At 43.4% G+C, this 26,826-nt stretch overlaps 1 protein-coding gene across 4 annotated transcripts; it reads left to right on the top strand.

The window, feature by feature from the left end:
* Positions 1 to 11,008: 11,008 nt before the first annotated feature.
* Psg18 (pregnancy specific glycoprotein 18) lies at positions 11,009 to 20,303 on the top strand. Of its 4 annotated transcripts, none has more exons than XM_006540003.4 (5): positions 11,009 to 11,293; positions 12,380 to 12,742; positions 14,942 to 15,301; positions 16,606 to 16,749; positions 19,920 to 20,303. In XM_006540003.4, the coding sequence occupies exons 1-5, from the start codon at positions 11,230 to 11,232 to the stop codon at positions 20,201 to 20,203; spliced, it is 1,215 nt and encodes a 404-aa protein (XP_006540066.1). In that variant the 5' UTR covers positions 11,009 to 11,229; the 3' UTR covers positions 20,204 to 20,303. The 4 variants fall into 4 exon arrangements, with proteins under 4 accessions (XP_006540066.1, XP_006540069.1, NP_036093.2 ...); NM_011963.2 differs by having other exon boundaries at positions 11,040 to 11,293; positions 16,606 to 16,965; positions 19,920 to 20,239; XM_006540006.4 differs by lacking the exon at positions 12,380 to 12,742 and having other exon boundaries at positions 11,010 to 11,293; positions 16,606 to 16,965.
* Positions 20,304 to 26,826: the final 6,523 nt, after the last annotated feature.

Here is a 26,826-nt window from a genome sequence, read left to right as displayed (position 1 = left end):
TGGGGCATATAAAGTTTGCAAGTCCAATGGGCCTCTCTTTCCAGTGATGGCCGACTAGGCCATCTTTTGATACATATGCAGCTAGAGACAAGAGCTCTGGGGTACTGGTTAGTTCATATTGTTGTTCCACCTATTGGGTTGCAGTTCCCCTTAGCTCCTTGTGTACTTTCTCTAGCTCCTCCATTGGGGGCTCTGTGATCCATCCAATTGCTGACTGTGAGCATCCACTTCTGTGTTTGCTAGGCCCCGTCATTGTCTCAAAAGAGACATCTATATCTGGGTCCTTTCAGCAAAATCTTGCTCGTGTATGCAAAGCTGGAAGCTGATTATGGGATGGATCCCTGGATATGGCAATCACTAGATGTGAGCATCCACTTCTGTGTTTGCTAGGCCCCGTCATTGTCTCACAAGAGACATCTATATCTGGGTCCTTTCAGCAAAATCTTGCTCGTGTATGCAAAGCATTTGGAAGCTGATTATGGGATGGATCCCTGGATATGGCAATCACTAGATGGTCCATCATTTGGTCAAAGCTCCAAATTTTGTCTCTGTAACTCCTTCCATGGATGTTTTGTTCCCATTTCTAAGAAGGGGCTAAGTGTCCACACTTTGGTCTTTGTTCTTCTTGAGTTTCATGCATTTAGCAAATTGTATCTTATATCTTGGGTATCCTAAGTTTCTGGGCTAATATCCACTTATCAGTGAGTACAGATTGTGTGAGTTCCTTTGTGATTGGGTTACCTCACTCAGGATGATGCCCTCCAGGTCCATCCATTTGCCTAGGAATTTCATAAACTCATTTTTTAATAGCAGAGTAGTACTCCATTGTGTAAATGTACCACATTTTCTGTATCCATTCCTCTGTTTAGGGGCATCTGGGTTCTTTCCAGGTTCTTTCCATCTTCTGGCTATGAAAAGTAAGGCAGCTATGAACATAGTGGAGCATGTGTCCTTCTTACCGGTTGGGACCTCATCTGGATATATGCCCAGGAGAGGTATTGCTGGATCCTCTGGTAGTACTATGTCCAATTTTCTGAGGAACCGCCAGACTGATTTCCAGAGTTGTTTTACAAGCTTGCAATCCCACCAACAATGAAGGAGTGTTCCTCTTTCTCCACATCCTCGCCAGCATCTGCTGTCACCTGAATTTTTGATCTTAGCCATTCTGACTGGTGTGAGGTGTAATCTCAGGGTTGTTTTGAGTTGCATTTCCCTGATGATTAAGGATGTTGAACATTTTTTCAGGTGCTTCTCTGCCATTCGGTATTCCTCAGGTGAGAATTCTTTGTTCAGCTTTGAGCCCCATTTTTTAATGGGGTTATTTGATTTTCTGGAGTCCACCTTCTTGAGTTCTTTATATATATATATATATTGGATATTAGTCCCCTATCTGATTTGGGATAGGTAAAGATCCTTTTCCAATCTGTTGGTGGTTTTTTTGTCTTATTGATGGTGTCTTTTGCCTTGCAGAAGCTTTGCAATTTTATGAGGTCCCATTTATCAATTCTCGATCTTACAGCACAAAAAATTGCTGTTCTATTCAGGAATTTTTCCCCTGTACCCATATCTTCAAGGCTTTCCCGTACTTTCTCCTCTATAAGTTTCAGTGTCTCTGGTTTTATGTGGAGTTCCTTTATCCACTTAGATTTGACCTTAGTACAAGGAGATAGAAATGGATCAATTCGCATTCTTCTACATGATAAATGCCAGTTGTGCCAGCACCATTTGTTGAAAATGCAGTCTTTTTTCCACTGGATGATTTTAGCTCCCTTGTCAAAAATCAAGTGACCATAGGTGTGTGGGTTCATCTCTGGGTCTTCAATTCTGTTCTATTGGTGTACTTGTCTGTCGTTATACCAGTACCATGCAGTTTTTATCACAATTGCTCTGTAGTACAGCTTTAGGTCAGGCATGGTGATTCCACCAGAGTTTCTTTTATCCTTGAGAAGAGTTTTTGCTATCTTAGGTTTTTTGTTATTCCAGATGAATCTGCCGATTGCCCTTTCTAATTCGTTGAAGAATTGAGTTGGAATTTTGATGGGGATTGCATTGAATCTGTAGATTGCTTTTGGCAAGATAGCCATTTTTACTATATTGATCTTGCCAATCCATGAGCATGGGAGATCTTTCCATCTTCTGAGATCTTCTTTAATTTTTTTCTTCAGAGACTTGAAGTTCTTATCATACAGATCTTTCACTTCCGTAGAGTCATGCCAAATATTTTATATTATTTGTGACTATTAAGAAGGGTGTTGTTTCTCTAATTTCTTTCTCAGCCTGTTTATCCTTTGTGTACAGAAAGACCATTGACTTGTTTAAGTTAATTTTATATCCAGCTACTTCATTGAAGCTGTTTATCAGGCTTAGAAGTTCTCTGGTGGAATTTTTAGGGTCACTTATGTATACTATCATATCATCTGCAAAAAGTGATATTTTGATTTCTTCCTTTCCAATTTGTATTTCTTTGATCTCCTTTTGTTGTCTAATTGCTCTGACTAGGATTTCAAGTACAATGTTGAGTAGGTAAGGAGAGAGTGGACAGCCTTGTCTGGTCCCTGAATTTAGTGGGATTGCTTCCAGCTTCTCACCCTTTACTTTTATGTTGGCTACTGGTTTCTGTAGATTGCTTTTATTATGGTTAGGTATGGGCCTTGAATACCTGATCTTTCCAAGACTTTTATCATGAATGGGTGTTGGATTTTGTCAAATGCTCTCTCAGCTTCTAAGGAGATGATCATGTGGTTTTTGTCTTTCAGTTTGTTTATATACTAGATTACGTTGATAGATTTCCGTATATTGAACCATCCCTGCATCCTTGGGATGTAACCTACTTGGTCAGGATGGATGATTGTTGAGATGTGTTCTTGGATTTGGTTAGAGAGAACTTTATTGATGATTTGTGCATTGATATTCATAAGGGAAATTGGTCTGAAGTTCTCTATCTTTGTTGGGTCTTTTTGTGGTTTAGGTATCAGAGTAATTGTGGTTTCATAGAATGAGTTGGGTAGAGTATCTTCTGTTTCTATTTTGTGGAATAGTTTGTGAAGAACTGGGATTTGATCTTCTTTGAAGGTCTGATAGAACTCTGCACTAAAGCCATCTGGTCCTGGGCTTTTTTTGGTTGAGAGACTATTAATGACTGCTTCTATTTCATTAGGGGATATAGGACTTTTAAGATCATTAACCTGATCTTGATTTAACTTTGGTACCAGGTATCTGTCTAGAAATTTGTCCATTTCATCCAGGATCTCCAGTTTTGTTGAGTATAGCCTTTTGTAGTAGGATCTGATTGTGTTTTGGATTTCTTCAGTATCTGTTGTTATGTCTCCCTTTTCATTTTTGATTTTGTTAATAAGGATGCTTCCCCTGTGCCTTCTAGTGAGTCTGGCTAAGGGTTTATCTATCTTGTTGATTTTCTCAAAGAACCAGCTCCTCGATTGGTTGATTCTTTGAATAGTTCTTCTTGTTTCCACTTGGTTGATTTCACCCCTGAGTTTGATTATTTCCTGCCATCTACTCCTCTTGGGTGAATTTGCTTCCTTTTGTTCTAGATCTTTAAGGTGTGTTGTCAAGCTGCTAATGTGTGCTCTCTCTAGTTTCTTTTTGAAAATTACTCAGAGCTATGAGTTTTCCTCTTAGAAATGCTTTCATTGTGTCCCATAAGTTTGGGTATGTTGTGGCTTCATTTTCATTAAACTCAAAAAGTTCTTAATTTCTTTCTTTTTTCCTTCCTTGACCAAGGTATCATTGAGAAGAGTGTTGTTCAGTTTCCAAGTGAATGTTTGCTTCCTATTATTTATTTTGTTATTGAAGATCAGCCTTAGTCCATGGTGATCTGATAGGATGCATGGGACAATTTCAATATTTTTGTATCTGTTGAGGCTTGTTTTGTGACCAATTATGTGGTCAATTTTGGAGAAGGTACCATGAGGTGCTGAGAAGAAGGTATATCCTTTTGTTTTAGGATAAAATGTTCTGTAGATATCTTTCAGATCCATTTGTTTCATAACTTCTGTTAGTTTCACTGTATCCCTGTTTAGTTTGTGTTTCCATGATCTGTCCATTGGTGAAAGTGGTGTGTTGAAATCTCCCACTATTATTGTGTGAGGTGCAATGTGTGCTTTGAGCTTTACTAAAGTTTCTTTAATGAATGTTCCTGCCCTAGTATTTGGAGCATAGATATTCAGAATTGATAGTTCCTCTTGGAGGATTTTACCTTTGATGAGTATGAAGTGTCCCTCCTAGTCTTTTTTGATGACTTTGGGTTGGAAGTTGATTTTATTAGATATTAGCATGGCTACTCCAGCTTGTTTCTTCCTATCATTTGCTTGGAAATTTGTTTTCCAGCCTTTCATTCTGAGGTAGTGTCTATCTTTTTCTCTGAGATGAGTTTCCTGTAAGCAGCAAAATGTTGGTTGTTGTTTGTGTAGCCAGTTTGTTAGTCTATGTCTTTTTATTGGGGAGTTGAGCCCATTGATATTAAGAGATATTAAGGAAAAGCAGTTGTTGCTTCCTGTCATTTTTGTTGTTAAATTTGGCATTCTGTTCTTGTGGCTGTCTTCTTTTTGGTTTGTTGAGGGATTACCTTCTTGCTTTTTCTAGGGCATGGTTTCTGTTTTGTATTGTTTTTTTTCTGTTTTTATCCTTTGAAGGGCTGGATTTGTGGAAAGATAATGTGTGAATTTGGTTTTGTCGTGTAATACTTTGGTTTCTCCATCTATGGTAATTGAGAATTTGGCTGGGTATAGGAGCCTGGGGTGGAATTTGTGTTCTCTTAGTGTCTGTATAACATCTGTTCAGGCTCTTCTGGCTTTCATAGTCTCTGGTGAAAAATCTGGTGTAATTCTAATAGGCTTACCTTTATATGTTACTTGACCATTTCCCCTTACTGCTTTTAGTATTCTATCTTTATTTAGTGCATTTGATGTTCTGATTATTATGTGACAGGAGGAATTTCTTTTCTAGTCCAGTTCTGTAGGCTTCTTGTATGTTCATGGGCATCTCTTTGTTTAGATTTGGGAAGTTTTCTTCTATAATTTTGTTGAAGATATTTGCTGGTCCTTTGAGTTGAAAATCTTCATTCTCATCCACTCCTATTATCTGTAGGTTTCGACTTCTCATTGTGTCCTGGATTTCCTGGATGTTTTGAGTTAGGATCTTTTTGCATTTTCCATTTTCTTTGATTGTTGTGCCGATGTTCTCTATGGAATCTCCTGCACCCGAGATTCTCTATTCCATCACTTGTATTCTGTTGCTGATGTTCGCATCTATGGTTCCAGATTTCTATCCTAGGGTTTCTATCTCCAGCGTTGCCTCACTTTGGGTTTTCTTTATTGTGCCTACTTCCCTTTTTAGGTCTTGGATGTTTTTATTCAATTCCATCACCTATTTCCTTGTGTTTTCCTGCAATTCTTTACAGGATTTTTGTGCTTCCTCTTTAATGTCTTCTACCTTTTTAGCAGTGTTCTCCTGTATTTCTTTAAGTGAGTTATTTAAGTTCTTCTTGATGTTCTCTACCATCATCATGAGATATGCTTTTAAATCCGGGTCCAGCTTTTCGGTTGTGTTGGGTTGCCCTGGACTGAGTGAAGTGGGAGTGCTGGGTTCTGATGATGGTGAGTGGTCTTGGTTTCTGTTAGTAAGATTATTACGTTTACCTTTCGCCATCTTGTAATCTCTGGAGTTAGTTGTTTTAGTTTTCTCTGTTTAGAGATTTTTCCTCTGGTGATGTTGTTACCCCCTGTACGCAGACCTGGGAGTCTAGCTCTCTCTTCTGAGTTTCAGTGGTCAGAGAAGTCTCTGCAGGCAAGCACTCCTCTTACAGGGAAGGTGCACAGTCATCTGGTGTTTGGACCTCCTCCTGGCCGAAGATGAAGGCCCAAAACAGGTCCTTTCCCAGAAGCTGTGTTGCTTTGGCCTGTCACAGAAGCTGTTGTTTTAGTAGTCCACACTCTGACTTGTGCAGTCGACTTTCTGTGGAGTCCCGGAACCAAGGTGGCTTCAGCGGATCCTGAGGCGAAAGCCTCCCGGGCCAGGCAGACACCTGTCCTCTGGCCGGCAAGGTGGCCAGATGTCTGGAGCCCGAAAATGGCGCTGCCTCGGAAGCTCTGTGGCTCTTGCTTTTTCCAGAAGCTGTTAGCATCTGTAGTCCACACTCTCACCTGTGCAGACTACTTCCTGCGTAGTTCTGGAAACACCAGGGTTTTTCTTTAGCCTCCCATTTGATCCGGCATCTAACACAGCGCTCCCTTGGCTAAGGAGTCATTGATTTCACACAACTTTACCATCTCCCTCTCATCACCTGATTGTGCTCTTTAAGGACATCATCATTGAAAGGATAAAGTTTTAGTAACAATACTCTCATGTTGAGAAAGTTAGCATCTCAAATCCCTACCGAATATATGCAAAACACACGTGTCCTGAGAGCCATAGTTCCAGCACATGCTTGCTCTCTAACTTTTGTCAGTCAGATCTATTTCTGTAAACACTCATCCTGGAGGGCTGGAAAGATTTCTCTGTGGTTAAGAGAAGTGGAATTTCTTATAGAGGAGCTAAGATCAGTTCCTAGCACATCCATGGCTGCTTATAACTGTTTGTCACTCCAGTTTCAGAGGATCCAATGCCCCTTTCTGACCTGTGTTGGTACAAGGCATGCTGGCATGCACAGATATGCATGCTGCTGATATAACAATATACATAAAATATTAGAATAAAGCCACCAGTCACCTCTATATCACAAATTATATCTACATGGTCCTTACCTGTGGAGTATAGGGCATTCCATGTGAAGGAAGAAAGTGGTTTTCTCTCAAGCCTGCCTGCCTGACTCTCATACCCTCCATTCTTCTGAGGCTCATTCTTTGTCTTTTGTGGTCCTGTGCCTCACACCAGTCACCATGGAACTCCTGGGAAGGTTGGCACATGTTATGATGGTCTAGCCTGGGTAGAGCTGAATTCCAGTCTTGCTTATTGTCTCATGTGAGATTTCTAAACAGACATCAAGCCCTGAAAAGAGGCTGTGGATGTTTCTAAGGGAAGTTCAATGGGTGTTCTTCTTATATCTGATATCTAGCACAGCTTTGAGAAGCATTGTCTTTTAGGGTGCTGGTTCAACCCCAGATGTGGAGGTCAGTGTAGCTGGAGGGACACAGCTTCATGGTGGAAGGGAGGCAGTGAGTCACTGAGGACCAAGAGAGACACTGGGGCTATGAATACAGGTGATAGGTCTGTACCATCAAGCTCTGCAACTCAGTTCCCCTGTGACAAAGACTGTTTCTCCCACATAGCATAGGAGGCCCACTGAGTCGGAGTACTCCGGTCCTTCTGCCTGATTCTCCAAGCACATGTGTTAGGGGTGGAGGTTACAGAGACCAACAGTGGATGAATGAGGCCTTTGTAAGCATCAGAGGCCCCACAGGAGCCATATTCTCTCTTATGTCTCACAGCAGTTCTCTCCAATTACACCATCAGAAGTGACAATTCTAACCCCAGGGAGGGTGAGGATGGTAACCTTAAAGTATGAACCTGAGACTCAGAATAAACCTACCTGTGAAGGGTAAATGGTCACAGCCTCTCAGCAGGTGACTGGCTGAAGATGTCAGAGGACACCAGGACTATCACTTATGTCCCACCTGACACAGGACCTTAGAAATGTACAGTGTGGAACTCAGTGAGTGTCATCTACAGTGACCCACTCACCCTGACCATTAACTCTGAGGAATACAGTGTTAATTGTATTAATTAAGTATGTTAATAACTTCCATCCCATTCTTTCTACAACTGTACACTTGGTCGCTCCTCGGTTCATGACATAGACCCTCTGCACCTCATAAAGACCAGGGTATTCTGGCATAGCTCAAGGACATGCATTCAGGCCCAAAACTGAGCTAGAACGTGTTGGAGGGACTTCTCTTGCCTTGAGAGAGTCATGGTGATGGAGTGCAGGGGATATCTTGAACTCAAAGTTAATGAACACATGAGTATTTAGTGTTGATCTTCTCTGTGTATGCTAGTGATAGGCTAGGGCTTGTGCATGCTATGAGTATTCTTTTAGAAAGCTGCACACTAGCTCTGGCTGGGACCTGCTTAAGGTTATAGCACAGATACTATATCCTTCTATAGACCAGGATTTCCCTTTCTCTCTGCTGACATCACATGTGACTTTATTCTGTTTGCTCCAATGGCTCAGATGTCCTGCTGATATTCTCCTCAGACGTTCATTAACATCCAGGGTCAAACCTCAACCTCTCCTGCCATGAAGCCTCCCATCCCCTTGCATCTTAGTCTTGGATTATCATCTGGAAGCCCCAGTCTCCCTCCCAAGAGCTCTTTATTCCCAGCAAAACTACTACTGCTAATGGATCCTATATTTCCCTTGTCTAGAACTTGACCATTGGCATCAATAGGACCACAGGGAAAGAAACTTACAGGTGTTGGTAAGTGGATTATTGAAATGTCAGTACTGAGCTTTGGGATGAAGCCTTGGCTTTATGAATAGATCCAGATACTAATTCCCAGCCCAAGCCCACAGGCACAAACAGTTCCCAATCATCTCATGCCGTCTAGCTCTGTCTCTTCCATTTTTTCTTGCCTCTCTGATTACTCCTGGATGAACCAAAATTGGTGTTGGGAGAGAGAGATGGGGAAAGAGGGAGAGAGAGGGGCGGGGAGAGGGAGAGGGACAGGGAGAGGGGGAGAGGGGGAGGGGGAGGTAGATGGAGAAGGAGAAGGAGAAAGTGTAGGAAAAGGAGAAAGAGAAAGAGAGAGAGAGAGTTTCTTTCAGGAAAGAGGAACTTTCCAAGGGGGAAGGTGAACTTGAGATCATGTCGGTTTTTCTTTCTCGTGCCACTCATTCCTTCCCATCACTTCCATTTGCTTTCGTGATTCCCATGACCCTGAAGGATCCCTCAGAACTTGTAATCATTCTCATGTCCCTTTACCCTAACTGCTCTGAGTTCCTTTATTGTTTCAGCTGGTGATTGACTTCTGCTCTAGGTCCAGTGGAGCCAGAAGAGGCAGGGGCTTAATGTGCCTGGGAGTCCTATCCCTTGTCAGGATGATATTTATGCTTTTAAGATGCCCTTTTACTGACTATTCAGAATGTCACTGGTGTTCACCAGAGCATCTCTGAACTCAGATTAAGTGACCTTTGAAAAGTAAACCAAATGTGGATAACCTTGACTGGTGTCCTGACTCTGAGTGTACAGCTGTGTGGGGCACTGGACACCAGCACATATGATGTCTGAAGGGAGAGAGAGGGACACTCATTTTTAGAATGGGGAACTTCCTGTGGTGTCTCCCTTCAGAAAAAGAAGACTTGATCGTTTGATACAGTATCCTTGTTAGTATTATCTGAAACTTTGACACAGCCCAAAGTCACTTGGTTGAAAAGTCTACACTGAATAACTTCTTTATCATCACTGACTGTGGACATGTCTATGAGGAATTGTCTAAACTGATACAGGAGTGCCAGGGCACTGTCGGCAGCACCATCCCTAGGCAGATGGTCCTTCGTTGAATAAGAGAGCTAGCTAAGCATGAGCCAGAGAATGAGGCAGCAAATGAGCCAGCAAGCAGCATGTTTTCTGCCTTGACTTCCTGCAGGGCTACACTATGACCCAGACCTGGACAGGAAATGCATGCTCTGCTCTCCTGAACTGCTTCTGTCCACAGTGTTTTTATCACAGTAGAAGAGAGGAACCTAGAGTAGTGTACAGGGAAGAGCAGTTGGCACTTCCATTTGAATCACTGCTCTGTTCCCTGTCCTCAGTAGAAGACCCCTCAGTATCCAGTGGGCCAAGAGAAGGAAGGATTGAGACACCAGACATGGGCTAGTGAGTACATGTATACCCCCTTTCCATTACTGTTTTCTCCTTTGAGTCTGAAATGTACCATGACATCTTTCCATTGTCATTTTCTGAGCAAAAGGTTCCACCCAAGGGACCCATCTTCTTCATGCACATTTCATGCAACTTTATTCCAGGACTTCCCAGGGAGAATTTTAAAATCTGCCTAGACCCACCCCATACCAGATGGAAACAGGAGTTTTGTATAACACAGTGAGCAGAATGAAGGTCCCTGTATCCTACATATGCTGGTTGGATCAGGGCAGGTCATATTTGATGTCTTGACCTGTTGTAGTCCTAGACATGAGACACCATTTCTCCCAGAGAAGACCAGGGCTGATACAAGGTTCCACACTCAACCCCCAAGACAGTTGTTTCCCTGAGCTATGACCTTGCCTAGGAGACTACTTTCCATTCCTGTTCCTACTAACCTGGATCTCTCTCTCTCTCTCTCTCTCTCTCTCTCTCTCTCTCTCTCTCTCTCTCTCTCTCTTTCTCTCGAAAATACTCTGTTTCTTGTGTTTATGGATACCCCTATCTCTCTGGTTATCCTGAAATTTCCCTCCCTCCTGGCATCTACCAAGGGAAATACAGAACCCTTGCTGCAGAAATTAACCAGACAAAGGACATAGGTGACACAGGGAGACTAGAGAGCAGTTGGGCTCATCCAACACACAGTCCAACCAACCCATAATGCTAGAAGGTTGCCTGGAAACAGTCCATAGGTGAGGAGCCCACAGTCCTTTCCAGGACACACAGGTCACTTCTTCCCCATTACAAAGAACATTAAATTCCCCACACAGCTGCTCTCAGTACTCTGTTTCAATTCAGGAACTTGACTGGTGACATTAATGATAAATGGCTTATCTTCATCCCCAGTCATCACAGAGCTGGTCCCTTCCAAACATCACAGACATCTGTGTCTCCTTCCTGCTGCAAAAGCCCAGCTTCCCAGAGCTCTGAGGACACAAGACAGACTAGGACCTCAGCTGGGTCTGTGTGTCACAGGGACACGTAGGAAAGATGGAAGTTCCCTTTTGATGCTGACAGACTCATGTCCAGGAGTCAGCAGATGTCAGCCCATGGATGAGTCATTGTTCTCTGAGGGCATGTCGATGCTTATCAGCCTTGTTGCTCAAGGTCTTGTTGGAGGAGAATCATAAAGAGAGAAAATGTGAGAAAGATGAGGTGCAGCACTGAGAGTGGAAGTGACTGAGCACTTCTATGGACACAGACCCCACCGCACACAGCCCATAGGATTCTGGGAAGTGCTCCTGCCTGAGAGAACACTCATCTCAGAAGGAGGAAGGACAGTAGAGGCCAGGTGCCTTGCAGGAGCTGAAGGTGTTCTCCTCAGAGAAAGGCCAATATAGTGAGAAGAGATATGGAGTTGTCATCTGAACTTTTCAGCAACGGGTGTACCTCCTGGCAGAGGGTTCTCCTCACAGGTAAATGTTCCAACTATCTGATTGTGTGTGGGAAGGGAAACTCAGAAGCCTAAAGTCCTCTGATTTGAAGATGTCTAGAGAAGAATTGGGTTTCTGTTTGTAGTCATGGTGCAGAAGGTGCAGTGAGGGACAGAGGCTCAGCAGCAGGAATCTCTGAGCAGACAGGAACTGAGGAGGGAAAGAAAAGCCTCAGCTGTCCCTGTTCAAAATTAGTCACATTGGCCACCATGGTCAGAAGATCAATGTTCCTAACCATGACAGGGTGACTCTACAAAGATGGCCCAGTATGTGGAGACATAACAGTCTGAATTCATTCCTCAGCTCTCACAGGGTAGATGGAGATACAGGGTGCTGCAGGGTCTTTTCTGTACACAGAGGTGTGTGTCATGTACCCACAATGTGCACACCGAGACATGTGACTTCCCAAACTGGTGCATTAAATACACAATTATTAAACCACCCTTAAATATAATGATTGCCATTTATTGTAAACTTGGGAACTATGAAGATAAATCTATGGACGTATCCTTTTGTTCTTTACTTTTTTCCTTCCATCTTTCCTTCTTTCATTCCTTCTTCCTTTCTTTTTTTCTTCCTTGCTTCCTTCCTTCTCTCCTTCCTTCTTTCTTTCCTTCATTAATTCTTTCATTCTTTCTTGTTTCCTTTGTCCCCCCCTCCTTTTCAACCCCATTATTCTCTGAGATCTTTTCAGGAACTGACATTTCCAAAAAGATAATTCCAATCATTGTCATTACAAAGGCCTTTACTTGTGGATGGGAATTAAGAGTATACAGAGGAAAAAGTCACTGGTTTAATGGAACAGAAAACAATTCAGAATGTGAGGACTGCATGGAGGAGGAGGTCAGAGAGCCACTTCTCCTGACACCAGACACTCTTTATGTGAAGAATGATGTGAGGACACCTGAGTAGAGGATTCCTCAGAGATGACATGATACCCTCTGAAGCTCTGAGGTCATGGAGGTTATGTTGCTCATCTCCATTATGGTCATACCCCTAGACATAGGCATAAGCTGAGGGATGCTGACACCTGCTCATTATTGGTGGCTTCTCTCTGTTCTCTTCTAGCCTCCCTCTTAACCTGCTGGCTCCTGCCCACCACTGCCAGAGTCACCATTGAATCTTTACCACCCCAAGTGTATGAAGGAGAAAATGTTCTTCTACGTGTTGACAATATGCCAGAGAATCTTCTAGTGTTTGGCTGGTACAGAGGAATGACAAATTTGTGGCAAGCAATTGCACAGCATTGGCTGTACTACTATAGTGTAATGGTGAAGGGGCTGAATCACAGCGGCAGAGAGATATTATACATCAACGGGTCCCTGTGGATCCAAAATGTCACACAAGAGGACACAGGATATTACACTTTTCAAACCATAAGTAAACGAGGAGAAATAGTATCAAATACATCCCTGTACTTGCACGTGTACTGTAAGTAATTCTTTGTGAAATCTGGTTTAGGTCTTCTTACTAGGCACACAGAAGTATCAGGCCTGACTTGTCTCTCCTTTCCCTCTGTATTGTGTCTCCATGTTGGGGACTGAGCATTTAATGTAGGACACACATGGTGGAGAATAACGTCAATTGCGCAGAATTCCTCATTTGATTTCACCTTGGAGAAACCTGGATGCAGGGTGGGCAAGTCAGCCAAGGACATCAGCCTCTGTCTAGATCTTGGGGTCCTTCATAGGGAAACATCCTTGAGAAAGTCTTGAGGGAAGAAAGAAGGGCCTGTGGAAGTCATGGGCATCTTACAGAGCTGAGTACCAGAAACCCCTGACTCCATATCTCTGTTCCACCCTCACCTCCTGTGGGCCCTGAGAAGCTTTGTGCTAGGGCTGGATCTTGACTTTCTGTCTGCAGAGAAGAGTGCTTGTTGTAGACAATGGCTTGCTCCTTGTCGAACCAAACTGTGTACTGCCATGAGATCCAGAATTAGTGTATGTCTCCTGGTCATCTTAGTGACCCAGAGGGAGAACACAGCAGGGCAGATTCTCAGGCCATTGTCCTGTTAGGCTTATGAGACTTCTAGGAAAGCAAGTTTCCCATTAGAAAGGGAGAAAGGACACAGATCCTACTGACATTCTCTTCTTTTGAGGCTGGCACATTCTCACCTATAAGCAAATAGAACAGGCGTCACTGATGTGGACGGTTCTCCAGACATGAGCTGCAGTTCCCACAGTGAAGAGCAGGCATAGTCTGGTGACATTCAAGGAATACTAATAAACCTATATACCTGAATCAGGACCTCAACTTTTTTCTATCTCTCTATCAACATTTTACCTATCCTTGCTTTTATCTCTTCTTTGTATACCTGGAGGTCTCTGGCAGAGCCTTCTCAGACCTCTTAGCTGCTTCCTGTGTCTGCTACCCTGCCAGGGGATGATGTTCACATTCCAGACATGCATTTTCTCTGGGAATGAAAGGGTGTCCCATGGGAATCACCTTGAGGAAGTTTCAAGGCATCTTAGCAAGGCCTGGGAGCACAGGGAGCACATGAGACACAGCTCAGTAGGCAGAAGAAGTGTGAGCACCATCTTGAAATCCTGCTTGGAATGATGGAGCCCAGAGCAATCCTTCTGGGACCCAGGTCACCTCCTCCCACACACTCAGGACACAGGCTCCTAACACATCTGCTCCTGCGTCTTTTTACTCCCTCAGAATCCTGACTGTTGCCTGCAGTGGAATGGATCTGTCCTTTTCCCCACTCACCATGCAGCTGGTCCCTTAGGATCCCTCACACATATCTGTCATCTTCCTCCTGAGAGCAAATTTCATTTCGAGAAGATAGGGCAACCTGGTTGTCCAGAGGTGTTTCTGTGTCACACAGAGAGTGCAGAGGCTCCCTCTTTGTTGCTGACTGACCCAGGTTGAGTACACAACTGAGGGTTACCCTGGGTGATCTAATGTTGTCTCAGGGTCCAGAGATGCTCAGAAAGTTGTTTGTCACTGTGTACTTTGGAGGGCTTAAACAGAAAGAGCCAAGAGGAGAGTGTAGGTGGGTAGTCCTGAGAGTGTACAGGGCAGAGAACACAGAGCTACCTACAGCCCATGGGCCTCTGTAAGATTCTTATGTCTAGTAGGAGGCTGAGAGTAGAGGAGGTATTTGGGAGCTGGGCTGGACAGATGTGATAGAGACAGAGGACACATAGGGCCACAGAGTTCAGGGAGGCCCCCACTCTATTCTCTGCAAAGGTTGTGCCACGTGTCAGGCCCTCCTGATCATGGGTGAGGAGTCCACAGTTTACAGAGTGTCAGAGGAGAGGTGAATCAGGTGTTGGGGGGGCATTAAAGGAACAGAAACACAAGAAAAGCTTCAGAGAGTGAAGATATGATGCTGGGGAAGAGGTCACGAGGCAGCACTCCAACACCATCTACACTGAGTGTGAGCAGGGATCTGAAGACAGAGAGGTGGGACCATGTTGACTCCAAAGTTCTAAGCACCCTAGATTGGATGTGACAACCCAGGCTCATGGAGCACATGGAGCTAATGCCCTGACCTCCACCAAGTAGGGCAGGGAGACACCCACACACCTCTATTGAGCAATATAAACAGCTGCTCAGGACACAGGGCGCCATCTTCGCCAAATACAGAAGTCCAAATATTGATGGATCTCTCTTTCCTTCTAGCCTCTCTTTTCATCTGTGTGCGTCCTACTACCCTTATATCTCCGACTATTGAATTAGTGCCAGCCAGCGTTGCTGCAGGGGGAAGCATTCTTCTCCTTGTTCACAATATTCCAAAGTATCTTCAATCGCTTTTCTGGTACAAAGGGCTGATTGCATTTAACAAGGTTGAGATTGCTCGATACAGAACAGCCAAGAATTCAGGGGAACCTGGTCCGGCCCACAGCGGTAGAGAGACAGTGTATAGCAATGGATCACTGCTGCTCCAGAATGTCACCTGGAAAGACACAGGATTCTACACCCTACGAACTCTGACTCGATATCAGAAAATGGAATTCGCACACATTTACCTTCAGGTGGACAGTAAGTGATTCTCTGTGATCGTTCAGTGCTGGGAGGGGCTTCTACCAAGAGCACTGTCACTGCTGGCATGTGACTACCTCCCCTCTGCACTTTTATCCCCATGTTGGGGTTTGACAACTCTATGCAGGACACACATGTAGGAGAGAAATGTCCATGGGTCAGACTCTGCTTTCTGATACCCTGCTTGTATATCAGAGGACCTAAGATGCCAGACTGCTCTGTCTGTTGAGGCTCTTGCAATGAACTCGAAGAAAATGTGGAGTCCATATAGAATGGTGAGCACCAGGAAACTGTGGCTTCGTTTGTGTGTCCCAGGCTTGACTAAAAATGTCCTGGGTTCCAATTTATCAGGACTTGACACTCCTGCTCTGAGCAGACAGTGAACAATAGTTTTTGGTTGTCTGTCAAACCAGTGTATTTATGATTACTAAACAGCAGAGTTTCATTAAAAAAAGAAAAGAAAAGAAAACAAATAAAAAACCCAAGAGAAAAATATCAAACCAACTTAGGGTTTTTGTAGGAAGAATGGAGGGGTGCTGTTTCTTGCCTTTCTCCTCACACCTTGCTCATCCTGGTCTTATAGCACATGGGACCATGAGCCCAGAGGTGGAAATGCTCACAGTGAACTGGTCCCTCCCATGTCAATCACCAGTTAAAAGATGTGCTGAAGACCTGCCCAGTAATCATTCTGATGTTTGTATTTTCAGTTGAGGCTCCCTACTTCAAATGACTGTGGCTTGTGTCAAGTTGACTCAAAGCCTGGCAGCATAATCCTGGTCCTGCTAAGAATATCAGCCTACTCCAAAGCCTCGCCCAGCCCTAGTCCTGGGGGCTGCAGGCAGAGCAGGAAGAACATGTAGAAAGTGAGGTTAGAAGCTGAGTGCAGGTACAAAGGAAATGAGAAAAGTCAGGAAGTGAATATTCAGGGTGTGCAGAGACCATGGTCAGAGGGAGGCATCATCTCAAAGCACAGTGTGCATGAGTGTGTGCAGTGTCTGACCCAGGGCAGTGAGGGGGCAGCCATGTAGACACAGAGGAGAGAACTCCATGCAGAGGAAATGACAGATTCAATGGCACTGAGGGAATAGAGGCCATGTTGCTGACTTCCTCCCGGTGAGATAGACACACCCACAGACCTGTCTAGGCTGTCACACCTTGCTCATCCTGGTCTTATAGCACATGGGACCATGAGCCCAGAGGTGGAAATGCTCACAGTGAAGACTCCATCTTGTCAGAATGCAGGTCACCATCTTTCCACCTAGCACAATGATCCCTTCTGATAATTTTTCTCCTTCCCCTTCCAGCCTCCCATTCCTTGTGCTGTGACACTCTCGACTCTGCCCAACTCAGCATTGATCCAGTGCCACGGCACGCTGCTGAGGGAGGAAGTGTTCTTCTCCAGGTCCATAATCTGCCAGAAGATGTGCAAACCTTTTCCTGGTACAAAGGTGTGCTTAGTACTCAGGACTTTAAAATTGCAGAATATAGCATAGCAACGAAGTCCATCATCAGAGGCCGTGCACACAGCAGAAGAGAGATAGGGTACACCAACGGATCCCTGCTGCTCCAGGATGTCACTGAGAAAGACTCTGGCTTATACACACTAATAACAATAGACAGCAATGTGAGAGTTGTAACAGCACATGTCCAAGTCAACATCCATCGTAAGTGACTCTCTATGGCTTCCAACTGCTGGGTGTGGCTTATTGTACCTAATAAGTCAACTCTAAGGAGTTGGTTGTGCCTGCTATCTCCTCCACTGCATTTTTCATCACATTGGTATTTGGGCACTTGCTGCAGGGCACACATGGGCTGTACCAACACCATGAGGTCAGAACCCTTCACCTTTCTTTTCATGCAGAGTTACCTATCATGTGCTGGAAAAACTCAGCCCAAGAATGTGAGACTCAGCATTGACCCTTGGGACTCTCACCATGCCTATATCCCTAATATAGACTCCCTCTGTGGAGGTAGCATAAGCTCTAGCTGAGGAAGCTGTGGAGTCCCCACACAGAGCACTATGAGGCCTGGATGGAAATCTCTGTGAAACTTAGAAATATTTTTGTTTTTGCTTGGCTTTGAATTCCTGTTGGAGCTGACACGGTACAAGGCTGTCTAACTTGTGTCAACATCCAGTGCACTGTCAGGAGCCACAGTTATGATAGTTACCCTGGACATCTTCCACAGAGACTCACCCAGGAATGCATTGCTGGAGAGGACAATCTGGGATCCCAGGCCCCTAACTAGCTGTTTGGATGGCCTTATTAGGCTTCACAGGAAGGCCAGTGTCTCCATAGTGATGGACAAAGGACACAGGTCCTTTTGGCAAGTGTATGTCCTCTGATGTCCACCTTCTGGAATTCTTTCCTGCAGGCAAACATTTCAGAGTTGCCACCTTAAGAGCATCCAGAAAGAGGTGAAATTCCGTTGCTGCTCCCTAGATGGCAAAGTTACTCAGCCCAAGACCTCAGAGTCTGCCCCATCTCTTGAGGCCCCTGTCATACTCAGAATGGCAGAAAACTCGAAATATAATTCCAGAATGCACGTATGGTTTACCCTGTCTCCATCCCTGACACTACAGATCTCAAGTTCTCTTGGGCAGTCTTTCAGACCTACTAAGCACATTACTCTGTCAGAGCATCCTATGTTACCAGGTTCCTGACTCTCCCTGGCATATCCCATAGCGAATCAACTAGACAGAGGACAGCTGCCACCCAGGGAGGACATGGGCAGACCCTAGGTGACTCTCTGTCAGCACAGGATGCTGAGAGCCCCCCTGAAACTCTCCCTAGGTTTATGTCCTCTCTAGGGTCTAGGTGAACTCCTGCAACATGAGTCTCATGATGATGCACCCTGACTGGTGATCAGTGAGCATGGGCTAGACATCAGTCAGCAGGTCATCTTTTGTAGACATCAGTCAGCCGTCCTCTTCCAGTCCTTACAGGCATCTCCGTCACCTTCCTGTAGGGAGTAGATTCCACAGCATTGAGAAGAAAGCACAGCTTAGGATCCTGTGTTATAAAGAACACATTAGGAGAACACAGCAAGGGCAGTCTTGTGGTGAGCTGTTGCTGCCCCAGGGTGCTGAGATGATTATCAGTCTTGTGCTTGCCATCATTCATGATAGCAGTCAGCATCATCCTGGGAAACCCTCCAGCCTGGGTGGAGGCTGAACTCAAAGCGAGGAAGACTGCAGAGCTTGTCGGCAGTGCTGGAGCAAATTCTGTTCTCCTCAGAGGGAGGGCAGAGCAGGCAGATGCAATCCTGGTGGCCCACAATGTACTTCCCTGCAAATCTTGCTGCCCCTGTGTGGTAATATGGGCTGGAGTTCTAACCAGTGTCAGTAGCTCCAAATATGAGAATTTCATTAACTCTGAAATATGCAAGAAATTTCGACATCTGCCTATCTACCCACAGACATCTGAGACTCTGTAGGTACTGGATATTCTGGAAATATCAAATTAGATATTTTTTCTAACAAGGCCCTAGATGTAATGGGCTGGAAGACAGATCAGGAAGGCCATCTCAAAGTGAAGTCAGAGGCTGGCTGGACCAAAATGGAGGTTGGGAGGTAAAAAAAAAACAACCTGGGGTCACTAGAAGAAGAAGTGAGAGATCTCTTGCCTGCAACCCACACTTTCTGAGGGAGAGCAAACTTGTGAGGACAGTGAGGGTGGAGACACATGAGGATAGAGTTCCCCACAGAGAAAGCAACAGACAGTTAGGCCCACAAAGGGGATGGAGGGCATTTGCTTAATCCCTCTGACTTGTGCAGACACTCCCACCATCCTCCACTAAGTGATTGATCTAAGCTCCTCTGGTCACAGGACCCAGTCTTTTCACCAAAGATAAAGATTTCAATATTGATGGATTTGTCTCTTTCCCTTCTATCTTCCCTTTCAGTTTGTATTCCCCCTCCCTCAGTGGTCCAGATCACTACTCAGTCAGAAAGAGGAGCATCAGGAAGCCAAGGATCCACACCCAATTCTAGTGTCCCCAGAGAATTTCACCTCAGGGCTAGCACTGGACTTGCTGTTAGAGCTGACAGGGAACAAGGGTTGGCTGAGTGTCCAAGTCCCCTATGGTGTAGGATCAACTGTTTACTTCCATGACATCTGCAGTCATATAGGTCACCTGTGCACCTCCTTCTCCTGAGGTTCAATGGAAAGGTGCCAGGACAGAAGCCAAATGTTCTGATGGACTTAGGAAATTCACTGGAAAATAATGACCCCAAGGCTAGGGACAGAGATGGCCATTCTTCAGGCACCACCTTATCCTCAGGAATCCTGCCTAAGGTAAGTAGAACATATGCTGCTGATGTAAGCAGCTCCCCACCTCCAGTTCAGAACATTCATTGCTCATACCTAATTATAACTCATAGGCAGTGCAATGATCATGCACAGTTGCCCTAGTGCAGGGAAACTGAGGCACATCAACCTCAATGGCTGAATCAGGGTCACACAGCACATAGTTGGCAAATGCAAAGCACAAGATATGAGTGTAGTCACAGCTCCAATTTCTCCTCCCTGGATGCTTTATCAGGTGTGAGCTATAGAGGGGCAGGTTGATCTTTCTGAAAGATGAATGTCATTTGGTCCCCACCTCTGTTTCTTTGCAGAGCTTGTGACACAGCCTGCCATGAGAGTCACAGATAGCACAGTTCGAGTACAGAGCTCAGTTGTCTTCACTTGCTTCTCAGACAACACTGGGGTCTCCATCCGTTGGCTCTTCAACAATCAGCGTCTTCAGCTCACAGAGAGGATGACCCTGTCCCCATCAAAATGCCAACTCAGGATACATACTGTGAGGAAGGAGGATGCTGGAGAGTATCAGTGTGAGGCCTTCAACCCAGTCAGCTCAAAGACCAGTCTCCCAGTCAGCCTGACTGTGATGAATGAGTGACCCCTCCTCTTATGCTATAGGAGGGTGGGGGCATTTCTGTATTGAGATATCCATACCTACCCACACACACAAAATACAGATTTCCATTTATTGTCATGGCCAATTTGCCATCTCTCCCATCCCTCTCCACACCTGATCCTGAATCCCTCCATTTTCTCCCACATTCTTTCTCCTACACAGTCACCTCCCTCCATCTGCATCCTACTACCATTTTTCTCCCTTCTATGTGAGATTCAAGTATCCTCTCTTGGGCCTTCTAACTTGTTTATCTTCTTAGGATCTGTGTAGTGTAGTGTGTGTATTCTGTATTTTATGGCTAATGTCCACTTATAAGAGAGTACATACCATGCATTCCATTTTGGTACTGGGTTACTTCACTAAGGATGATATTCTCAAGTTCCATTCAACTGCCTTCAAATTAATGATGTCTTTGTTTTTAATAGTTGCAATATATTACATGGTCCCATATTGTCTGTGTTCATTCTTTCAAGCTGCTGGTACCCTCCACACACTGCTCTGCTCAGTATTGGTAGATAATGCAGCCCAAAGGGAAAATCTTTCATTTGTTGTTAATGTACAGACTTTCAAGCCTTTGCTGAAATAATGGAGGGAACTCATCTTAGTGTTTTACTACTGTGAAGAGATACCATGACTATTGCAAGTCTTTTTTTTCCCAAAATTCATTAGATATTTTCTTCATTTACATTTCAAATGTTATCCTGAATGTCCCCTGTACCCTCTCCCCTACCCTGCTCCCCTACACACCCACTCCCACTTTTTGGCCCTGGTGTTAAATTGTTCAGTGGCATATAAAGTTTGCAAGTCCAAGGGGCCTCTCTTCCCATTGATGGCCGACTAGGCCATCTTCTGCTACATATGCAGGTAGAAACATAAGCTCTGGGGGTACTGGTTAGTTCATATTGTTACAGCTATAAGGTTGCAGACCCCTTTAGCTCCTTGGGTACTTTCTCTAGCTCCTCCATTGGGAGCCCTGTGTTCCATCCAATAGATGACTATGAGCATCCACTTCTGTATTTGCCAGGCACTGGCATGGCCTCACAACAGAGAGCTATATCAGGGTACTGTCATCAAAGTCTTTCTGGCACATGCAATAGTGTCTGGGTTTGGTGGTTGTATATGGGATGGATCCTCGGGTGTGGCAGTCTCTGGATGGTCTTTCCTTCCATCTTAGCTCTGAACTTTGCCTCTGTAACTCCTTACATGGGTATATTTTTCCCCATTATAAGAAGGAGTGAAGTATCCACTCTGGTCTTCCTTCTTCTTGAGTTTCATGTGTTTTGCAAATTGTATCTTGGATATTCTAAGTTTCTGAACTAATAACCACTTATCAGTGAGTGCATACCATGTGTGTTCTTTTCTGATTGGGTTACCTCACTCAGGATAAAATCCTCTAGATACATCCATTTACCAGTTGGAACATCTTCTGGGCATATGACCAGGAGAGGAATTGCTGGATCTTCCAGTAGTACTGTGTCTAATTTTCTGAGGAACTGCCAGACTGATTTCCAGAGTGGTTGTATCAGCTTGCAATCCCACCAACAATGGGAGATTTTCCCTCTTTCTCCACATCCTTGCCAGCATCTGCTGTCACTTGAATATTTGATGTTAGCCATTCTGACTGGTGTGAGGTGGAATCTCAGGGTAGTTTAAAGTTGCATTTCCCTGATTATTAAGGATATTGATCAAGTAACCATATGTGTGTGGGTTCATTTCTGGGTCTTCAATTCTATTTTATTGATCTATCTGTATGTTGCTGTACCAGTACCATGCCATTTTTACAACAATTGCTCTGTAGTACAGCTTGAGTTCAGGGATTGCCCTAAATGTTCTTTTATTGTTGAGAATAGTTTTCACTATCCTAGGTTTTTTGTTATTCCAGATGAATTTGCAAATTGCCATTTCTAATTCAGTGAAGAATTGTGTTGGATTTTGATGGGAATTGTATTGAATCTGTAGATTGCTTTTGGTAGGATAGCCATTTTTACTATATTAATCCTGCCAATCCATGAGCATGGGAGATCTTTCCATCTTCTGAGATCTTCTTTGATTTCTTTCTTCAGAGACTTGAGGTTCTTATCATACAGTGTTGGGAACAAAATAAAGGGGGAGTGGTGGAAGGGCCTGGGGAGTAGTTGGGGAGGAAAAGTGGCCAGTGTTCCTGTGCACTGGGAAGGAGGACACAGGCCGAGCTAGCTGCCAGATGCTTTTCCACTGGGCCCAGGGTGAGCATGCCTGACCCAGTGGGGAGTGGAAAAGGGGAAGCCCCGACCCCCCCCCCCCCAAGAGCTACCATGCTAAAGGCCCAGGGTTGTAGGAGAGAGAGAATAGGGGAAAAAGTTTCCAACATTGACCAGAGTGTGCAGTGGGTCTTGAAGAAGCAGAGACTCTCTACAGTTTAAGAGCTTTATTATAGAAATGCAGGCAGAAAGAGGAGAGAGAGAGAGAGAGAGAGAGAGAGAGAGAGAGAGAGAGAGAGAGAGAGAAAGAGAAAGAGGAAGAGAGAGAAGAGAGAAGAGAGAGAGGAAGAGGGAGAGGGAGAGAAGGCTAAATAGAAAGAGAGAAAGAGGGAGAGAGGAGAGGAGAGGAAATAAGAAGACAAAGAGAAAGGGAAGAGGAGAGAGAAGTGAGAGGTAAAGAAACAAAGGAGTAAGAGTAAGAGTAAGAGGTGTGGGCTTAACAGCCCCTTTTATGGTCTTCACTGTTGCTAGGTAACTGGGGAGGAGTTTAGCCTGAAGGTCAGAAGCTTGGGCCATTGCTTACATGACTAATGATCATGCTTCTCTTGTGGGGGCTATGGTGGTGAGTAACTTAGGCAGGGGTCAGAGTTTGAGGAGCATGAGGAAACGTCTACCATGTCATATAGGTGAATTATGACCATCAGGGTTCAGACCTCAGCTCGAATGGAGACCAGCCTGCAATTCCTCACAATGCAAGACTTTCACTTCCTTGGAGTCACACCAAAGTATTTTATATTATTTGTGACTATTGTGAAAGGTGTTGTTTCCCTAATTTCTTTCTCAGCCTGTATATCCTTTGTGTAGAGAAAGGCCATTGATTTGTTTGAGTTAATTTTATATCCAGCTACTTCACTGAAGCTGTTTATCAGGTTTATGAATTCTCTGGTGGGATTTTGAGGATCATTCATATATATTATCATATCATCTGCAAATAGTGATATTTTGACTTCTTCCTTTCCAATTTGTATCCCCTTGACCTCCTTTTGTTGTATAATTGCTCTGGCTAGGACTTTGAGTCCTATATTGAATAGGTAGGGAAAAAGTAGGCAGCCTTGTCTAGACCCTAATTTTAGTGGGATTGCTTTCAGCTTCTCTCCATTTAGTTTGATGTTGGCTACTGGTTTGCTGTAGACTGCTTTTATTATGTTTAGGTATGGGCCTTGAATTACGGATCTTTCCAAGACTTTTATCATGAAGGGGTGTTAGATTTTTTCAAATGCTTTCTCGGCATCTAAAGAGATGATCATGTGGTTTTTGTCTTTGAGATTGTTTATAAAGTGGATTATGTTGATGGATTTCCATATATTAAATCATCCCTGCATCCCTAGAATGAAGCCTACTTAATCATGATGGATAATTGTTTTGATGTGTTCTTGGATTCAGTTAGCGAGAATTTTATTGAGTATTTTTTGCATCAATATTCATAAGGGAAATTGGTCTGAAGTTCTCTATCTTTGTTGGGTCTTTATGTGGTTTAGTTATCAGCATAATTGTGGCTTCATAGAATGAATTGGATTTCTTCTGTTTCTATTTTGTGGAATAGTTTGAGAAGAACTGAAATTAGGTCTTCTTTGAAGGTCTGATACAACTCTTCACTAAACCAATCTGGTCCTGGCATTTTTTGTTTGGGAGACTATTAATGACTGCTTCTATTTCTTTAGGGGCTATGGGACTGTTTAGGTCATTATTCTAATCCTGATTTAACTTTGGAACCTGGTATCTGTGTAGAAATTTTTCCATTTCATCCAGGTTTTCCAGTTTTGTTGAGTATAGCCTTTTGCAGAAGGATCTGATGGTGTTTTGGATTTCCTCAGGATCTGTTGTTATGTCTTCATTTTCATTTCTGATTTTGTTAATTAGTATGCTATCCCTGTGCCTTCTAATGAGTCTGGCTAAGGGTTTATCTATCTTTCTGATTTTCTGAAAGAACCAACTCCTGGTCTGGTTGATTCTTTGAATCATTCTTTTTATTTCTAGTAGGTTGATTTTGGCCCTGAGTTTGATTATTTCCTGCCTTCTACTCCTCTTGGGTGAATTTGCTTCTTTTTGTTCTAGAGCTTTTAGGTGTGCTGTCCAACTACTAGTATATGTACTCTCTAGTTTCTTTTTGGAGTCACTCAGAGCTATGAGTTTTCCTCTTAGAAATGCTTTCATTGTGTACCATACTTTGGGTATTTTGTGGCTTCATTTTCATTAAACTCTAAGAAGTCTTTAATTTTTTTTTAATTTCTCTCTTGATCAAGGTATAATTGAGGAGAGTGTTCTTCAGCTTTCACATGAATGTTGGCTTTGCATTATTTATGTTGTTATTGAAGGTCAGACTTAGTCCATGGTGATCTGATAGGATGCATGGGACAATTTCAATACTTTTGTATATGTTGAGGCCTGTTTTGTGACCAATTATATGGTCAATTATATAGGAGGTACCATGAAGTGCTGAGAAGAAGGTATATCCTTTTGGTTTTGGATAAAATGTTCTGTAGATATCTGTTAAAGCCATTTGTTTCATAATTTCTCTTAGTTTCACTCTATCTCTGTTTAGTTTCTGTTTCCAAGATCTGTCCATTGATGAGAATGGGGTGTTGAATTCTCCCACTATTATTGTGTGAGGTGCAGTGTGCTCTTTGTGCTTTACTAAAGTTTCTTTACTGAATGTGGCTGCTTTTGCATTTGGAGCATAGATATTCAGAATTGAGAGTTCCTCTTGGAAGATTTTACCTTTGATGAGTATGAAGTGCCCCTCCTTGTCTTTTTTGATAACTTTGTGTTGGAAGTCTATTTTATTCAATATTAGAATGTCTATTCCAGCTTTTTTCTTTGGTCCATTTGCTTGGGAAATTGTTTTCCAGGCTTTCACTCTGAGGCAATGTCTGTCTTTGTCCCTGAGGTGGGTTTCCTGTAAGCAGCAAAATGTTGTGTCCTGTTTGAGTAGTCAGTCTGGTAGTCTATGTCTTTTTATTGGAAAATTGAGTCCATTGATATTAAGAGATATTAAGAAAAAGTAATTGTTGCTTCCTGATATTTTTGTTGTTAAAGTTGGGATTCTGTTCTTGCTGCTGTCTTCTTTTAGGTTTGTTGAAGGATTACTTTCTTTCCTTTTCTAGGGCATAATTTCTGTCCTTTATTGGTATTTTTCCTTTATTATCCTTTGAAGGGCTGTGTTCATGGAAAGATATTGTGTGAATTTGGTTTTGTCATGGAATACTTTGGTTTCTCCATCCATGGTAATTGAGAGTTTTCCTGGGTATAGTAGCCTGGGCTGGCATTTGTGTTCTCTTGGAGTCTGTATAACATCTGTCTAGGATTGTCTGGCTTTCATAGTCTCTGGTGAGAAGTCTGGTGTAATTCTCATAGGTCTGCTTTTATATGTTACTTGATCTTTTTCCCTTACTGCTTTTATTATTCTATCTTTCTTTACTGCATTTGTTCTTCTGATTATTATGTGTTGGGAGGAATTTCTTTTCTGGTCCAATCTACTTTGAGTTCTGTAGGCTTCTTGTATGTTCATGGGCATCTCTTTCTTTAGGTAAGAAAGTTTTCTTCTATAATTTTGTCGAAGATATTTACTGGCCCTTTAAGTTGAAAATCTTCATTCTCATCCATAGCTATCAATTTTAGATTTGGTCTTCTCCTTGTGTCCTGGATTTCCTGGATGCTTTGAATTAGGACATTTTTGCATTTTGCATTTTCTTTGATTGTTGTGTCCATGTTTTCTATGGAGTCTTCCACACCTGAGATTCTTTCTTCCATCTCTTGTAATCTGTTGCTGATGTTTGCATCTATGTCTTCTGAATTCCTTCCAAAGATTTCTATCTCCAGAGTTTTCTCCTTTTGTGATTTCTTTAGTGTTTCTATTTCCATTTTTAGATCCTGGATGGTTTTGTTCAATTCCATCACCTGTTTGGTAGTGTTTTCCTGTAACTCCTTAAGGGATTTTGTGCTTACTCTTTAAGGGCTTCTAGCTGTTTACCTGTGTTTTGCTGTATTTCCTTTTTACAGTCCTCCATCATCATCATCATCATCATCATCATCATCATCATCATCATCATCATCATCATCAGAAGTGACTTTAGATCCATGCCTTGCTTCTCTGGTCTGATGGTGTATCCAGAACTTGCTATGGTGGGAGAGTTTGGTTCTGATAATGCCATGTAACCTTGTTTTCTGTTGCTTCTGTTCTTAAGTTTGCCTCCTGCCATCTAATTATCTCAAGTGCTTGCTGCCCTCAATATATCTGATTGGAGCCTGTCCTTCCTATAATCCCAGTTGATTCAGAACTCCTCAGAGTCCAGCTTTCTTTGTGATCATTTGATTGTGGGCTCCTGTGAACCTGAGATTCTGGGTGTGTCAGAGTTCTTGGCATTC

Source organism: Mus musculus, chromosome 7, assembly GCF_000001635.26.
Source record: "Mus musculus strain C57BL/6J chromosome 7, GRCm38.p6 C57BL/6J".
In the NCBI taxonomy this organism is placed as follows: domain Eukaryota; kingdom Metazoa; phylum Chordata; class Mammalia; order Rodentia; family Muridae; genus Mus; species Mus musculus.
Note: the sequence above shows the minus strand (reverse complement) of the source record. Positions and strands in the feature narration are given on the sequence as shown.

Coding starts and splice junctions, on each gene's coding strand:
- Psg18 (NM_011963.2), top strand. CDS start 11,230: ATGGAGTTGTCATCTGAACTTTTCAGCAACGGGTGTACCTCCTGGCAG. Junction 11,294..12,379: donor GCAGAGGGTTCTCCTCACAG/GTAAATGTTCCA, acceptor GTTCTCTTCTAG/CCTCCCTCTTAACCTGCTGG. Junction 16,966..19,919: donor TGTCCAAGTCAACATCCATC/GTAAGTGACTCT, acceptor GTTTCTTTGCAG/AGCTTGTGACACAGCCTGCC.